This window comes from Tasmannia lanceolata, unplaced genomic scaffold, assembly GCF_043159265.1.
Source record: "Tasmannia lanceolata isolate RefF3 unplaced genomic scaffold, GAP_Taslan_0.1 ptg000008l, whole genome shotgun sequence".
Taxonomy (NCBI): domain Eukaryota; kingdom Viridiplantae; phylum Streptophyta; class Magnoliopsida; order Canellales; family Winteraceae; genus Tasmannia; species Tasmannia lanceolata.
Window position 1 is genome coordinate 13,282,501 of NW_027518685.1, and position 18,275 is coordinate 13,300,775.

At 38.7% G+C, this 18,275-nt stretch overlaps 1 protein-coding gene and 1 long non-coding RNA gene across 4 annotated transcripts in view; both read right to left on the minus strand.

Annotated features, from left to right (window-relative positions):
* Nucleotides 1–422: 422 nt before the first annotated feature.
* The window catches only part of CA2 (carbonic anhydrase 2), a 30,874-nt gene continuing 13,021 nt past the window's right edge, over nt 423–18,275 (minus strand). Inside the window, exons 2-10 of one of the 3 annotated variants that reach the window (XM_077387981.1) lie at nt 10,081–10,206; nt 7,646–7,707; nt 7,387–7,521; nt 6,757–6,805; nt 5,186–5,302; nt 5,033–5,086; nt 3,943–4,028; nt 1,824–1,929; nt 423–719 (exon numbers count right to left, since the gene is read on the minus strand). In XM_077387981.1, the coding sequence (XP_077244096.1) occupies nt 552–719; nt 1,824–1,929; nt 3,943–4,028; nt 5,033–5,086; nt 5,186–5,302; nt 6,757–6,805; nt 7,387–7,521; nt 7,646–7,698 (768 nt within the window). In that variant the 5' untranslated portion in view covers nt 7,699–7,707; nt 10,081–10,206 and the 3' untranslated portion in view covers nt 423–551. Of the gene's footprint in view, nt 720–1,823; nt 1,930–3,942; nt 4,029–5,032; nt 5,087–5,185; nt 5,303–6,756; nt 6,806–7,386; nt 7,522–7,645; nt 7,708–8,402; nt 8,498–10,080; nt 10,285–18,275 lie in introns of those variants that run through there. The other 2 variants (XM_077387979.1, XM_077387980.1) reach the window with 2 other exon arrangements.
* LOC143883105 (uncharacterized) lies at nt 15,098–16,258 on the minus strand. Its single transcript, XR_013252334.1, has 3 exons — nt 15,945–16,258; nt 15,505–15,841; nt 15,098–15,398 (listed from the first exon to the last, which is right to left on the minus strand). It is a non-coding gene; the product is annotated as an uncharacterized LOC143883105 (long non-coding RNA).

The window sequence follows — 18,275 nt, forward strand, 5'->3', positions numbered from 1 at the left end:
TGTATTTTAAGCTAATGTATAGATAACTTATCTAACTTATTTACACTTGTGTGTAGAAACCGTATTTTAAGCTAATGGTTTGGATCACCCAAACAATGTGGCCCCGACTGTTATTTTAATCTAGGGAGTACATAAGTTATCTACTCCAGGGAGTACCTACTCTTTTCTCATATATATATATATATATATATATATATATATATATATATATATATATATATATATATATACACACACACAGAGAGAGAGAGAGAGAGAGAGAGAGAGAGAGAGAGAGAGAGAGAGAGAGAGAGAGAGAGAGAGAGAGAGAGAGGAAATGGTTTGTGAACCAGCTACAAGTTTCAGATGATCAGATGGTAATGAATAGCATACACAACGAATGTTCTATATACGTGAAAAAGGTAACCTTAAAAATACCAATAGAGACGCACAATAGAGAGGGATGCTCTCTATATTAATATCACAACATTAATTATTCATGAAAGGATCTACAGCTCCACACAATTCACGGTACATCATACTAGAAAAACAGAGGGAGAGAGAGAGAGTAATTAAGGCACTTTGACAGGGGGTGAGAGGCTGAAATTAAGCCCCCAGGTTTCAAAAAAGCCAGAAACAAAATCGTAGTATCCGCCATGGAGAGCTAGTGTTTTCTTGGCCAGCCCATCTCTAACGAACGGGTATGTTAGTAGGTTTCCCAGCGACACATTCACAGCTTCCTGCACATGTTCAAACCACATCACAAATTTAAACGTTTGCTCGAAATTGGCTTCGGTTCCTGCCCGGCTTTTTCTTCTTTACTTGCAACAAATTGCGTCAAAAGGGTATAGTTTTAACCCAGTCCAAAATTACTAATGAGGAATAAACTACACACCAAGTTTTGGTATATAATTGCTCTACCAATTCAGAAGATGTTACGGTCCTAAGTCGTGGCCTGCCTAGGTATGGGACTAGGTGGGATGACTCATCTTGGCATGAGACAGCTTTAAAGGGCCTAGCCTAACACGTCCTGTTAGCTTTGGAGCTTTTGGCTTTTGCATTTCTCGGTGGATATGATCTGTTTTTTGTTACTCTTTTTTGGATTTTGTGAACCAACTGTGTCCATAACTGATTATTGGACTCAAATTTACATTTAGGCCCTGTTCTTTTTAGATTGTGACAGACGATTGAGGGGCTCAAACCGATTATTGGAGTCAAAATTAAATGTAATTTTGTGTCCAATAATCAGTTTAGGGCCCACAATCGGTTGTCAGTCTAAAACAGGCCTTAATTTCGATTCCAATAATCAGCTTTGGACTGACAGTCAGTTCTCAGATTCCAAAACAAACAGGGCCTGTGAGTTTTTCTATTCTAAAAAAATGTTAATGATATGGTAGTAGTCAGGCTTGTAAGGAAAATGATATATTCGCAGCCCCTGCTGGTGTAAAAGGGAAGTCATAAATACACTAGAAGGGGCTGTCCCTGTATGGCCGTGACTGTACACACGTGTCTTCATGTGGAATTAGAATTGATCCCAACCGTACTGTTAGTCTAGTCATTATCTTCTTGGCTGGGTAATAAAGAACTTATATTTCTTACTTCTTACCTAGTCATTCTAGTGACATAGTAAAAGCTTTTTATATGGGACTGACCCGCAGGACCATGCTTTGATAATGGGGTAAATCACCATGTTTTACACTTCTCTAATTCGTCCCATTATCAAAACATGCTCATGCAGATACCAGATATCCTTTTATTCACAAACTAGAGCAATTAAGGCAAGGTAACGAGTGAAATTAGTTGGAATTCGCATCTTTTCCTGTAACAGCAGGTTGAAGGCTCACCTTTTCGCATATGCCGCATTGCTCAGGGAAAGGCAAATTGCCATGCTCGGCTTTTACCTTGTTCCTTGCAGGCAAGCAGATCTTTACCCAGTCCTCTATGAAATCACTGCAAAAAAGCATATGAGAGGAAAATGAGATAGGGCCCAATGATTTTGTTTTCTCTTAATAGGACCAGACCTTAGACATCTGTGTGTTGTGTGTGTGTGTGGTCGCGCACATGTGCACGTGCGTATAATTTGGACTTCTCCAACAAAGTTCTAATCGAAGATTATGCCATATGCAAAATTTTCAGGGAATTTTCAAATTTTGCCCTCTTTAGATAATACTAACCCTCTAAAGAACATAGATTTCTATTGAATGTGAATTGTGCATTTGTAGGCAACTCATCGGATAGAGTTAGATTGTGGCATAGGAAGAGAGAACAGGGGTTGATCACCGTCAACACCGATCTGGCCAAAGATGAAGTACTTTCTAAAGATGAACGAGTAGAGTTTTTTGTTTCGGCCAAAACAAAGTGTCCATCGTCCAAAAAAAAACCATTGGACAAAGGTGTTATGATAAACTCTCAACCTCTTTTCCAATTAAGAATCATCTACCTAATTAGACTAGGACCCAACTTCTAATCCTAACTCTTAACAATCCTAAAAAACAATGTCTACATGGACTTGTCCTTCCAAACAGAAATCTAAAGCGGTGTTGCTGCATTGAAGGATTTTTTTTTTGTTGTTGTTAAAATCTAGTGTGAGCATGTCGATGTCACGCAAAAATCCTACAGGCCTCACGACCTAGCAATTCAAGGAATATGCATGTACCATGAACCAATCCACAAGACCGAAGTCCCGCATGGCAGCTAAAGCCATATGGAGGCAAGGCAATGTCAAACCATGCTCCGCTACGCCAAGCCCAAAGAGTTAGTGTTAATCAAACCACTGCATCAAAGGACCATTTGCAAGATTGTGGCGCAAGTCTACCCACTTGCTTGGATAACTTAACCCCTCCATTGAATTAGACATTCAGTTCGCCAAGTCCAGATTTGCCAAATCCAAACCCTTGGCCATCTAAGGAACAAGCATGAACCACGGACTAATCTGCAAGACTTACATCTAGCGAGGCAGTCGAAGTCACACCGGCATGAACTCATAGAAAGCCTATAGATTGGTCTACACACAAGATATACCGCGATACGGAGGCAGAGCATAATTGTAACCTCGTGCACCGTCCGTAGGCGCAATGCAAGTGAGAACCCAACCCTTGACCGAAGAAACTGGAGCATCCCTCTATGAAATTCATAGTCGACACCCAAAGCTCCCTTAGGCCACGCTTACAAGCTACAACGTGATTTCCATGCCTCACACAAACAGGCAAGTCCTCTCACACTCAAGTCCCAGCCCATAGCCTGCTGTACCTAGAGGGTTAGCACATCATAGGAAGCCAACCCCATAAAGGACAACAACCCCACTCAGACAGGAGTGCCCACCAAATATCCTATGTAAGTACTTCAATTTTAATGTCAACTGTATCCTTTTAACTACCATTCAAAAAAAAAAAAAAAAAAAACATTGTATCCTCGTGACACTAGCCACCCAATTGGCATGCTTAGTTTGGGTTATGACATATTGATAGTATCACTCCACTTTGGAGCTAATGGATAAACAGTTCGGTTCATACATCAATTTACTGAGTGCTCCCAGTCACAGTATCTGGTGGGACTAGGATTAAGTCCATCTCACAGTATGTCATTTCTCATTTAATGATAAAGCTTTTTTAGGTTTTTACAAGAAAATAAGTGGTTATGATCGACAAATATAGTGCCAAAGAACATGCAACAATGATCAGACAGTGAAAAAAAGAATATTATATACCCTTCCTTTGACTTTGAGAGAAGATAAAGTAAAAAACTCTCCAAGGCCGGTTGTCCAAAACATATATTATTTCATAATATCCCAACGGAGAACCCAAACTTTAGAGGAGATGCGAAAAGCGAGGCGACAATAAAGCATTCATATAGGTTTTAGGATCTATATACTTCAAAAGAGAAAGGAAAAGGTAAAAATATTGAAAAAGTAAAAAGAGAGGAGCTCCAAAAGAAAATGAGAAGTAAAATGGAATGAATACTTACGTGCCAGTGGCTCCGTTGTCGGGGATAGACATGAGTCCCTTTATCCCACCGCAACAGCTGTGTCCGACAACTACAATATGCTCCACCTGCCAAATACTCTCTTCAAAAACTACAACAGGAAACAGAATCTCGCGTATAAAAAAAGTAAACACGAGAGCTGCTCGTAAGAGCTAAACTATACGATTAGGCGATTAGCTGCTAAAAAAAAGGGCATCCATTTCCCGTTGACAGCTGTACAAAAAGACAAGAAAAGGATAAGTCGGAGGAATTTGTCCTTCAATAATACCCAAGCCAAGCCAAGACACTAGAACAATTAGTTGTAAAATTCCAAAAGGATAACTGCCAATCTCTTGCCCGATACCTATCGATAAAGACCGGTGATAAGTTAAGAACAATTAGTGGACTGTTGTTTTTTGGATTTCAGTAAGAATGTTCCGCATAAAGGGAAATGATATATTCGTCCGTCTTTCTTCACTATGCCACCCCTTTTAGTGTAAAAAATGTAGCCATAAATACACTAGAACGAGGTGGACCAAAAAAAGGAAAGGGTACGAATATATCACTTCCCCCCTCCCCAATAAAATGCAAGATAGAAAGGGAAGTGATATATTCGCCCTTCTGGCTTTTTTTTAACTTGATGTAGCACCTCAGTGTATTTATGACTACTCTTTTACACTAGAAGCCAGAAGGGGCTGTGCCAAGTAAAAAAGGGGCAAATGTACCATTCCCATGAATGAATTAAAATTGAAAGGGAAATGATATCCCCAGCTTTTTTTATGGCCCTAGTCTCTCTACTTTATGCTTTTATAATCACCTAAAAAGCTATTTGGAGGTACCTGGAAAAGTTATAGGAAAGAGACGAGTACGATTATTAAAATAAGGAAGGGATAAAAATTAGGATAATTATAAAAGGGGAAATGATATCAACACAACAATGGTTTAATATTTGCACAAACCCAGCATGACTTTTCTTTTTAATTGGCTAGGGAGAGCTTTTGCGAAATGTAGTGAAAATATCAAAATAAGGTTGGGCTGATATCATTTCCCTTGTAAAAGAGGTAGTCGTATGGGGACAGCTAAAAATAATTACCTTGAGATGGAGGACAGCATATTCAATGGCAGCTCCCACACCAGCGTATTTAGTCTGCGATGTAGACAAAGGAGTTGAGTTAAATCTATATGCAATTTCGTAGACAAACAGAAACTATATATATAGCTTAAACGGCATGGATTATTCCAAGACCTGGTCGTACGGTGGGACCATGTTAGCAATGTTTCGGACCATGAAAGCCTCCCCGGGCTGGAAATTCAGGACATGCGAGGGGCACACGCGGGAATCCGAACACGCAAACACCATGAACTGCATATTTCATAATTTTTAAGTCAATAAATGAACAAAAAAGCTTATATTTAAACCAAAATCATAACCATCTAAAGGGACGGCCCAGAATAATCGGGGGTCGAAGTCCGCCCGAAAGACGAATTTGCCCCTCATGAATTTTCAGGTGCGTGGACCCTCCCTCCACTTTATTGAATTTTGGAACGGGTAGCTTTCAGACAAGCGTCAAAATATTGGAAAAAAAATATAAAAAGGTCCATTTTTTAGGGTCCACATTCAAGAAGAAAACCTTCCCCCACTTGTATTGTTAAGCTTATCCCATTGGGACGATCTGGAGCCTATGGCCAATTTGCCATGGGGCCCCCACCCCAAGCTTTCTTTCTCTAAAATATTACAAGGCAATATTGTGTCGATTATACTGACTGTCCAGTGTATAGTCTATCAGCCGATTTGACACGAGATGATAGTATATTGTTTGAATCTCGAGACAGAATGTTTGGGAACATACACTGAATACTTGTGTATATCGGCTAACTAACCATGAACAAAAGGGAAATCCAAGTAAGGTAATATTATTTTATGATAAATGACCATTAAATAACAGTACATGGACCTTATGAAATTCAAATTTCTAATGCAAAAATATTAGTTTCGATTCTATTTTCCAAAAATACAGCTACCAAAAGTATCTAATGTCGTGAGCCCATGTCATGTGGCCTGTCAAAACCTTGATTAGTGAAAAATTAAGTGCCGGATCAATTTAAGATCCAAAAGATTGTATTTACTAAACTACCCTTGGAAAGCAAGGATAGAAAATAAAGATGTGGATTCTTAAAACGGCAGAAGGAAAACTAGGGGTGCAACTTGGGTTGGGTTGAACCCGATTTTTGGGCGGGTTGGGTTGACCAATTTCGGGTTGGGATTTGGCAACCCGACTTAAATTCGGGTTGGGTTGGGTTGGGTTGGGGATTAGGCAACCCGACCCGTGAACCCGCCAAAGATAAACACAGTTTGTCAATATACATGTTTTTTTTTTTTGTAGACTTTTACCTTTTGTTGACTTTTTTGTTTTTTCTTTCCATCGTTACAATTATAATACTTATTTAATATTTCCTATTAACTTATATCCAAAAATAATGGCAAACAACAAACTAAAGTAAGAAGTAAACAGGTGATTGTCATAGTCAACCCGGCCCAACTTGGGAAATCGGGTCGGGTCGGGTTGGATTCGGGTTAGGGAAAAATCAATTTAGGTTGGGTTGGGTTAGCCAAGCCGGATTGAAACTCGGGTTGGGTTGGGTTAGGGTTGGGGGTTGAAGTTTTCGGGTTGGGTTGGGTTGGCCTCAACCCGACCCGAGTTGCACCTGGAAAACCGAATGTGAACGATGGTTAAAAGAGAAAGACGCGTTTTGTAGAATGAATGAGATAAAAAAAAAAAAAAATTGGCATTGACTAAAATAGGCTTATGACTTAACCTTGGGGCTCTGGCCTTTGGCAAGTTCGCCGAAGAGTTGAGTATCCTTCCTGCAAAATGCAGCACAAACCCCAATATTATATGATTAAAAAGAGACGACGGTCAGGGTCAAAGATCATGTTCTCAAGGGTATTTCAGTCACTTCGAGATAATTAAGGTGCATCCCCCGACTCCTGACAGAAAACACAAGGCCGAATTTACGGGAAAAATTTTCCGCACTTCTAGGTTTCAATAATGAGACAAAAGTTAACCTGTGGAAAGTTGTTAGAATTCCACAAAATCGTTAACCCGCGGGCAGAAAATTCTCACAATTTACCGATTGGACAGTTATAACTTATAAAATACGAAAATGTCCCCACCAGTTTTAGTTCGGCCGGATTTCGGTGGAGACCGAAATTTCGCCATTTACCAAATTTCGACCGAAATTTCGGAATTTGGGTCCGAAATTTCGATTTAATATAATTTTAAATAAATAAAAAAACCTGTTACAAAATTTCAGCCGAAATTTCGGTCAATTTTCGGAAATTCAGGTACCGAAACCGAAATTTTAAACCACGGTTCTTACTTCTAAACGAGAATTGGATCAAAATATGAAGGGGAGAAAGGGAATTAAAGGTAATTTTGTACTTACTCGTACTTCTCTTTCTTGAAATGTTCCATACCGGCTTTCATCCTCTCGATGGGGTTAAAAGTACTGGTTGTCTGCAATTCGCTTGTTATCTGATCGATTTTCATGGCCGCAACAGGGCCAAGGTCCTGCTTTTCACTGAATTACACCAAAAAATTCGAAATTAAAAAAGATAAAAAAGGAATGAAGATCGCTTTAATCTATACATGACATAGTTATCTCGCCGAGAAATTAAATCAACTATGAACAAATAATCTTTTACCTGAGGAGCTTCTTCAGCCCTGCAATCGCCTCCTCATATGAATCTTTCCCCATTTCTTCTGTCTGTAACTTTCTAAAATTAGACAATACAAACATATAATATCTCGAATTACTAAATTAATGTTAATTAAATTAAAAAGTAAGGGCTAGACTTTCTGTTTTTTGGCTTTTGAGTAGAAAAAACTCCGAATAGTAATGTATACTTTAAGATCAGATACAGAGATCTTTGAACTTTGAACTTTGACTTCCGGTTATACTCCCAACATACCTTTTATGACGTACACTTGCTAAAAAAAGGAGAGGTAAAATCTCTTCTTCTTTTTTAAAGCTGAGAAATTATCTTAAAATACTATAAATTAATGAAAGAAAATTCTGAAAAATATAGAAGAGATTGGATAAATTACCAAACACAAGAAAATGGCGTAGGAATTTGTTCAAAACGATTGAAAATGGCACAGAAAATTGATAGTTCAAATCAATAAGAAACTAGCAATGGAAAATTAGCCGGAAAATATGAAATTCAAAGCTTGAAATGACTAATTTCTTTTCCAAGAGAAGTCGAAATTTTCTCAGAGATAAAGAAAAGGAGATTACAATTGGATTTAGATCAGAGGAATAAGAAGAATAATATTGAGAACAGACGAATAAGAAGATAAAAAGAAGCGGAATCTGCAAGAATTTCAGCAGTTTCGTTATTTCCGAGAGATTTCTCATCAGGAAAAACGCATCTCTACTGGAACTTTTATTGAAATTTTCACCTCTATGGATTTGGAAGAGAATCGGACTCTTATCTGTCACTTCACCCGTTCACAACTCACACACCATACAATACAAGCTTTTCCATTAATAGCTAGCTTCATCTGTTTTTCTACTCAGGACTTAACCATGGTTAGTTCAAAAGCAATTCATAGTTAAAGACGTTGGAGAACGTCTCTTTCTTTCTTTTTAATGCGGGAAGGAGAGAAACTCGCGAGTTTGTTATGTGGTGCGGGTGAGTGGGTCCACCTCCATGTGTACGGCATCCATGAAAGATCTCCTGATTTTCCTTTTTATATGGGCCCACCGGGCGACTCGGATGGTCGAATACGAAAACACCGGATAGTGAAAAACTTCATTTTTGTGGGAAGTGATGTATTCGCCTCCTTTTTCTTACTTGGGTCAGCCCCGCTAGTCTTCGGCGGCCCACTCTATGATAACTTTTACTTTTGGTTATTCTCCAGTTACCCCTTTTGTCACTAGCCTATTATGTGATGACTCGCAATCGGGTTATTTCAGGTAGCCTTTCTCACGTGTCACCCCTTCAGTGCCCACACTGTGATGGCTTTCACTCTGGTTGCTCTAGACATCCTTCTAATTTTCACACACCGCCTAAGTTCAATCTTCGCTCTCGACCTAAGCTGCGTAAGAAAGGTCCAAAGCCAATCCCAGGGAGCAGTGAAGCTTCATAGGGTCTTTCTGTCCTTTTTACTTATATGGATCTTTAATTTGTAATAAAATGACACTTTAATTTAACATTTCGCTCTTAAATTGTGGAAATGAAAAATTCTTAGGAAAAGATTTCCACGACAAATATTTTCCCTTCAATACGTAGAGGGCCTTAGTGGACTACAAAAATCGCACACAAGCCAACAGGTAACAATTTCGAGAAACATATTGTAATTCATCGTTTATTTTACATTATCCAAAATTAGCAAGTCAATTCCTAGCTTCAAATATTAAAAGAAAGAGCATCCATCAACTGATAAACCATAATAAACATAAATTACCGCAAAAAAAATAATATTTATAGGAAAAAAACATCATGCTGCACTCCCGCACAAAATGATATTTAAATTTAAAATACAAGATTCAAGATAGTGGAGAAATATTCTTGATTAGTGTAACCTTCACTGTGATATAGTTAATTTCTTTTAATTATTAATTTTGCCTTTTGGGTAGCTAAGATGAGATCGAACCTGAGACCTCATGGTTGAAAAACAGAGCCCCATCCAAATTCAACTATAGTTTTTGCAATCCTACAAGAGGTGGAAGGATGAAAAGTTTGTCAGGGGTGTCTTTCCGATAACCATAGTCCACTGTTCCTTACTTCCTTGTGACATAAAGGGAGATAGTATGTATCCTCTCCCTCCCCTGTTTAATAATGGCTCTTTTCTCCTTATCTTTACTCCAATCCAAAAATCCTACTAGATAGAAAGGGAGGAGTGCCGTTATCAAAACATGGGACTGCTGATATCGTACCAGTTCAATAATTATAATTAAGATTATCATCACTCTCACTGTAAATCAACACAGCCTATGGGAATTCAGACCTACATGGTGGAACATATGCAGCTATATGGGCACTACAATATATATATATATATATATATATATATATATATATAATAGAGAGAGAGAGAGAGGGAGAGAGAGAGAGGGAGGGAGGGAGGGATTTACCAATGGTGTTAGGAGAGGGGCTGGGGCTGCAAAAACAGGGGAATTTCTTATAAGGCGAGGAGGAGTTGGAGATGATGAAGGTGTAAGTCTAGAGAAAATGGAAGGGCTTAATATAGTTCTCTTTACTAGAGAGTTTTTGGGTAGAGAGAAAGAGTAGGGACACAAAGTATGCATGTAAGACGTCGACATTGTGCAAGTGGCTAAGGGAAGGTGTGGTTTTATAAAGCCAAGGAGAGGATATGAAAAGCGAAAGGCAAATGAACGAGAGCTTCTGCCCTAGAGATGAGGATAGAATTTTGGAGATGAAACAACCACAACTGAAAAACGAATCATAACTACCTCATATGGATAGATTATGTTTCACATGCTACATTGCTAAATGCATGACTTGTGATGCATGCATGCATGCATCTTATGGCATCTTGAGGTCTAGGGTTTGATCTTTTCGACTACATTCTAAATTCTTTTTTTTCCCTACTAAAACCCCCCAAATATTTATGAAATGTTAGTAAACTGAAGAATATTTATCTTCATTTTAGCGCGCATTAGACGAATGATGTAAATGGTACATTACCCACAGAAGGCCTACCATGTGTATGATAATGCTTATAAAGTAAATTTGGTGATATTTGTAACATATGGGAAATGTTTGGGAAATATTCATAAAAAAAATGCATGTATTTTTCTATTTAAATAATGTAAACCTATTATTGATATACTTATTATTAGGGCCGTCGACGGACCCAATTCGGAAGGGATCCATTTATGTTGTAATGATCCATTTGAATCAATGCTAGTTGAGTCTTGAGATGGGGTTGGAAAATAGGCTAGGGAAAACAAAAATCTTATTTCAAACAGGTTTCTTTGTTTACCATTCTCATCACATGCTGTTCTCACTTATGGCCCTCTCAAATCTCTCTACCACCAACGATCTCTACCCATATCTGACCTTGGGTATAAAAATGTTCCATGAATTTTCTTTTAGGGTTGCCAAACATGGCATGCAGGATATTTTCGTAGGGTAGCAAAATACATTCAGATCTGGGACAACCCGATGAAAATTTTGGGTGGTATCTCACGGTTCAATTAAAAAAAGAATTGGATGGGAATGAGTAAAGAAATGTTACCCATATTGAATCTGGAACATTCTTGAACTGGGTCATGGTAGCCACAAGACAGACATAATCCCTCAAAAATCAAAGTGATAAGGTCCAATGTAGAACCTGGTTGTCACACAATCCATGTGGCATTCTCTCCTTGGCTGAAGTCAGAGGTCTTAGAGTTATGGATATGATTTCCCCACCATATGTAGGGAAATAGATTCGGCATCTTCAGACTACCTAATCCAACCTTCTATTGGCAGAAATAAAGGGGACAACCCTTGAAGATGGTCGGACCCAATTGTAACTTGAATGGATGCCCTTGAATGTCATCAATGGGAACTCATTCTCCCACTGTTTCTGTGGAGATTTGGAGAATGGAAATGATAAATTTGCCCCTTATCTTTACATGGGACAGCCAGATTCAGTGTACGCGACAATCAGGAACGTTGACTCCTTCCCATGTGAAGTACATAAGCCCATCAGCGGGCTGTCCGAAATCCCAAGTAAAAAAAGGGGGCGGATATATCACTACGCCCTAAACCTCTAGCGGCCATAGAAAGTAGGAAGATATGTTAGTAACATGGACTAAAAGAGGCTTGTGGGGAACTAGGGTCAATCTTATGTTATTCAATTAGAAGATTAAATTAATGTGATCTGAATTATATTGTCACGATCATGTGGGACTTGTTAACATCGGAGTAGTTTGATTAATAAATGGTCAATGAGTCATTTTTATCTTATTAAACTAATGCAACAGAGAAATTTCCCTTTCATGACTAGGGGAGGTGATACATGGGAAACCCATCTCACTTCTCTTGTGGTCTGTTAGCATTCCCAAAAAGCTATCTAGAACCAATGAGAGGTGCTATAATAAAATGAAGGCTGTAATTATCAAAATAAGGGGTGCAAATATCATCAGCTTCTGAGACCGTCCAACCCATATTACACCAAAGCTTAACTAGAATATTATCTAGCTGTCTTAGCTAGGCCCTGGTCGTTTTAGATTATAAGAATTGATTTTAAGTCCGAACTTAATATTGGACTCAAAATTGTGTTTATTTTTTAGTCAAGTAATCAAGCCAAATTAAAATGCAAATCGAACAAAACCTGAGAGGTGATATAGGCCCTAATACACAAATGAGATCATATATGTATTGCCCAATTGATCACGGCGTGTTAGTTGGTCAACCAATGTTTCAAAACTCAGACTCAGATAAGAACTTAGGTAAACTTGTAAAAGGTAACTCGTAAAAGCTAGTTGTCGAATTGGGCGGGCGAGTAAATGATTGACATGATCACTTTTCCATTAACTAGGGGCGAGTTGAAAGGTGTTTTGATTAGTTGGGCAAAACTTAGGGGCCGTTTGGATATGCGGATTTTAGAATCCAGGTTTTTAGTTTGAAAACAGTGCAAAAAGGGTTCATTATCAGGCTGTTGTATGCTGTGCCGGCAGCGTTTCTTGGATTTTAAGTAAGAAAACCAAGTTTTAGATATCGATCATGATGGGGGAGAGGTTTTTAAAACCTTGTTTTCTTACTTAAAATCCAAGAAATGCTGCCAGGACAGCGGCAGCAGCTTGATCATGAACCATCTTTTACACTTCTAAAATCCGTATATCCAAACGGCCAGCTCCAACGAAAACTCAGTCAACATAAAATGATGTTGATTTGACTGAGTCAACGATCATATCGGGAATTTTTTTAATACCGACTCAGGAAGTTCTTAAATAGTCGACCATCGACTCGTGGAGTTTTTAAATAGTGACTTGAGCTTAAATGCAGCAGACTCTAGTGGTGTGCTTGAATCATAGGTGCCTCTCGACAAATAGTAGAAATTGAGCTTTCTCTAGGCTATAACAGAGGTAGGACGGTTTTTGTTTTCCTTTTTGTTTCTTAGTTCTATTTGTATGAGGCAGTTAATTATCAGTTAGTAAGACTTACAGTTAAGTTAAGAATCCTAATCCTAATTAGATTAGAGGTGAAGTTAGAATAGAATTAGGAAAGGAGAGACGGGTTTGATTTCTATAAATATTGGTGATGTGGTTTGACCTTCGTGTGGTTTGACCTTCTTCCTTGTGGATTCAAGGGCCTCACTCGGGTGAGACGATGATCTCTGTTGAAGTATAAAGGATTAAATTACACCAGGTTCAAAAGCTTATGCTTGATTAAGCTAGATTTAGCATGTAGGATTTCTATCTTTATATCTTTCCTTGATTATGTTTCTTTATTGCTATCTTTATCCCTTTGAGTGCTCTATATAAACACTCATTATGACTAATTTATAATAGCAAGGAGTTGTTGGGTTTTGAACCCAAGACCTGACGTGAGGCAATAGCTCTGACACCATGTAAATATTAGACGATAAGATTTTCACTAATCATTGCTTTCCTGAATTGATTACAATTAGTCCTAATGAGTGTTTATATATAACACTCAAAGGGATAAATATAGAAATAGATAAACATAATCAGGAAAGAAATAAATATAAAAATCCTACATGCTAAATCTAGCTTAGTTGCCAATTTATTCCGAAGCACCTAATCTACATCATACACAATCTAATGGTGACATCGGATAGACTCTAATATTCTCCCCTCCCCTTTGAAGCAGAACCTAATCTACATCATACACAATCTAATGGTGAGATTGGATAGACTCTAATATTCTCCCCTCCCCTTTGAAGCTTCTGCTTCGCCACTTTTCTTACCACATGATAACTAACATTTCATGGAAGAAAATACAAGGTTGCCAAACATGGCCTTGGGTCCATTTGTTTGCACCAAGACTTAAGAAAATGAAAGTAAAAGGACAAATTTTCCTTTTCCTTTCTACTATTGTTTGGCTGCCATTTACTATTTACATGACAGTTTTTGTCCGCTTTTTTACTGTTTGAATTTTCTCTTAATCTCAAGGAAAAGGAATGTAATGAGAGAAATCATAGGATGAATGGGCGGACAAACTCGTGCAAGGATTTTGGGTGTTTGATGAACCCAAGGTTCTGAAATGGCTCTATTTGATTGCTACATGCCGGGCATCCTCAAGGATGTCGCCCCAATCAAAAAATGCTTTTTGGTGACTTTATGGTGTTTGGTTGCCAATTTAGCATCACAATACTACTAGACAAGATTCAAAGGAAATTATTGCATGTGAAATTTCGGTTTAAAATTATTGCTTGCTTATAACCAAGGTTTAAAATTTCGGTTTCGGTACCGATTTCGGAACGTGAAATTTCGAATTTTCGGTTGAAATCTGGTACTTGACCCGAAACTAATATTTTATTCAATATTAAATTTCAGTCAAAATTTTTGTGAAATATTAAATTAATATTAAAAAAAACATATTTTTTGGGTCAAATTTCGACCAAAATTCCAAAATTTCAACCGAAATAAATGACCGTTTCGGTTTTGATGCATTTCGGTGTCAGTCTCCACCGAAATCCGAAATTTCGGTCGAAATTTAAAACCATGCTTATAACTTCCACGCCAAATTTCTCCAAAAAGGAGGAATTTGGCGTGTAGAATTTTGCTTTGCCTGACACCCCCTCTTATTACTCTACGAGGTTGGCAACCAAACACTACTTATCACTATTCTGCTGTTTGGATGCTTAAGCATTCTTTAGGGAAGTAAAGTCTATGGAAGGGGGAAAGATTTTGGATGTCATGTAAACCTTAGGATAACAATGAGTATTATTCTACTTTAATGCAAATTAACCAGGAGAGGGAGAGATAGAGACATAAAAAGTTTGAGAGAGAGGGGAGAGGAGGATTACCTATGAAATCTTGTCTTTTTAGAGATATTTCATATGGAAAAAGAAGTGACGCTATGCCACTAGACATGAAATTATTACACATTTTTGTTGCCCGGTAATCTCTAAGAATTTGGGTGTTATTTGGCAACCAAAGACACATAGTAATCCAAAACGTGCATTTGTTTTGCTTAGGTATTGCTCGAGGATCCCTTGCGATTGGCATCCAAACAGAGCCCCCATTGCCTCTTATACAACTAATCTACAAAATAACTATCTGCATCTACCTACTTGTATGCCTTTGCATATTGTATTATATCTTAATGTGTGTTTAAAAGAAAAAAAATTGGAATACCTTGTGAAATAGAGAGAGAAAACCGGAAATTTGAATCACTCCAACTAGTCCTGCTTTCCTTTGGAAACAGAGCATGATCATGCAGCAACTGAAAGAACCACAAGTCCATTTTTACCCTGAAAAATTCAGTATTAGTATTTCAGATTTTCATGCACCTTTCCTTACTAAAAATGTGGAATCAATAGAATGAAAAATTCTAAAAAGTAAGATAGTAGTTATTACGTTCTTCCCTAGCAGCCAATTTTCAGAACCCACATGTGCTATGTGGACAATTGGACATGATCATTTCCGTAGATCCAAACAGCAACCACAAGGCTGGCCCATCACCAAAGCTTGATCGGATGATTCTAAGCTTTGATCCATCAAGGCTCGTTTAGGCCCTATTTGTTTTGGATTTTGAGAACTTATTGTGAGTCCAATAATCAATTTTGGACTCATAATTTGTTCTCAAAGTCCAAAACACACAGGGCCTTAGAGTTTTGCCAAGAAAGGCTAAACTGATCGGACCAGGACCATGTGGGTTTACAAGATCAACGGTTTCGATTATACATGCATGTTCCTGCATGCGACCAGAAAATTGATTGTTAGGATTGATCCCAATAGTGGATGTCGGCCCAGTTAGACTCCATGAGAATAGAGAGAAGAAAGGGCCTCTTGATCACCTGTGCCTCTCTTCCTCCATGATGCCGAGAGAGAGAGAGAGAGAGAGAGAGAGAGAGAGAGAGAGAGAGTGAGTGAGTGATGTCTATTGTCATGAAATGAAACAGAATGTGGTCATCTTAGTCTGTATATGTAGTAAAAGTAGGATGTGTATTGTTATAAAAATGAAAGAACTTGGCCATCTTAATCTGGGTATGTAGTAAAAGTGGGATGTGTATTGTCATAAAATGAGAGAATGTGGTCATCTTTTTGTCATATTTTCTAGATGGATGTGAAAGAGAGGAAGACTTTTGTGCTGTCACAAGACTAACAAACAATTATTTACCGGAATGTTCCCATCTATTTGTTAGGTACGCACTTTGCGCCTTGTTAGGTCTAAAATTATTAACAGGTTATGGTAGGGCCGGAAGGGCTGATCTGGCACGCCACAGCTGGTGAGCAAGGCGCTTTCCTGTCCTGCACAAGACACATAAGGTCAGAAGGCCGAACCGGGGCGGTTGCTCCGGACGGACCCTTCGACACTCAAGTCAGTATGAGCAGGGGTCATAAGTCCGAACAGCAGAAGACCAGTTAAGTGCCTTGAGTGGTGATTTTTGTTCACCCCCACCTTTGAGCAAGTGAAGGCTATTTATAGAGATCCTGAGCCACCTACCAGGACAGGTGGTAGCCCCTGTGTGGATCAGGTGTCATCCCTAAGAGGGACAGGTGGAAGTCCCCGATTGGTCCAGGCGTCATACCTAGCAGGGACTGGTGTTGGCTTTGTAGTGGTCCCTGTGAGGGCCACGTGTCAACAGCCGATTGGTTGCAGATTTTGGACCCCATCACACCTTTTTCTCAAAGTGGTTTGTGGTTCATTGCTGAGGAACCATTGCCCTATGCCAAGCCAGATGTATCCTCCTTGTTGATCATTTACCCTGAAATATGGATACAGACTCGGGACCTCTCTAGATACCTCTAAGAGGGATTTGCTAGGCAATTTCGCGGAAAGCAGGTTCTCTCACTTTTGCAGGAGAGAACATGCCACCCCAGCTGCGTTAAATGAATAGGAGAAAATCTGCTAAAAAGTGAGCCTGTGTGGTTGTTCTCTCCTCTGCAAAAGTGTGCTGCGAAATGGCTTTCTGCTACTATTGCCTAGCAAATCCCTAATAATTTTAGATATGACACTAGAGACCTTCATGTATCATTTGCATGTAAGATTAACTTATTATTTTCAAAGGACTACTTTTAGAATCAAATTCACTTTTAGGCCTTTCTTTTTTTTTTTTGGATTTTGAGAACCAATTGCGAGTCCAAATTTTGAGGCCGTGTTTTAAAAATGATTATTAGGCTAAATTAAATGTGATTTTGAGTCCAAGAATCAATCAGCTTTGGACTTGCAATCGGTTCTCAAAATCCAAAACAAACAAGGCCTAAACATAAATGAATCTGATAATCAGTTTTGGACTCACAATTGCTCAAAATCCAAAAGAAACAGGTCCTTAGCCCGTATAAACCTTGCCAATTTTAAGGCCTCACACAGCAAGGTTGCAACTTGGGTAAGGTTTTACCCGACCCGACCTAAAAATAACTTGGGTCAGGTTTAGAAATCATGTGTCTTGGGTTAGGTCAGGTTTCAGGTTGAAAAACCCGATACAATCTCTTGCCGAGTCAAATTTAAAGACAAAAATATGAAACCCAACCAGATTCATGTAGATGTACTATGACTTTCTTAAATATCGGTTGAATAACATGGCAAATTATTTTTTAGTATTCTTTTGTATTGTCCCCTACGAGCCTTGGCGCAACGGTATGGTTGCTCCATTGTGACCTGGTGGTCATCTGCAAAGCAGGGGTAAGGTAGAATACATCTAGCCCTCCCCAGACCCCACAATGGCTGAAGCCTCGTGCACTGGGCCACCCTTTTGTATTGCCCCTAGCACCTCGGTCACGGGCTCTCTCCTTTTCTAGTAAAATTCTTGCCATTCAAAATGGGAAGTGATATTTACATCCCTTTTGATTACTAGGGACAACCAGCGCCAGTGTATCAATGACTAAAGAGGGGCTAATGTACTTGACGTCAGAAGAATCCATTGGGTTTGATAGGCACGTACACAGGCGTTGGGTGTCCTCGGTGATCAAAAGGGGCGATATAGTTGTTTTCATTGAGTTGATCATGTGTTGTGATGTGAAAAAGGCAGATTTTTTTCCTTAATTTGTGCATTTGATGCTTAAATTTAGAGATTTTTTTTTTTGTAAAGACTTTATTGTTTTCTAAAATCTTTGAAATTGGTCACTATCCTAAGCTAAACATTAAAAACCCGATACAACCCAACCCGACCCTAAAAACTATCTTG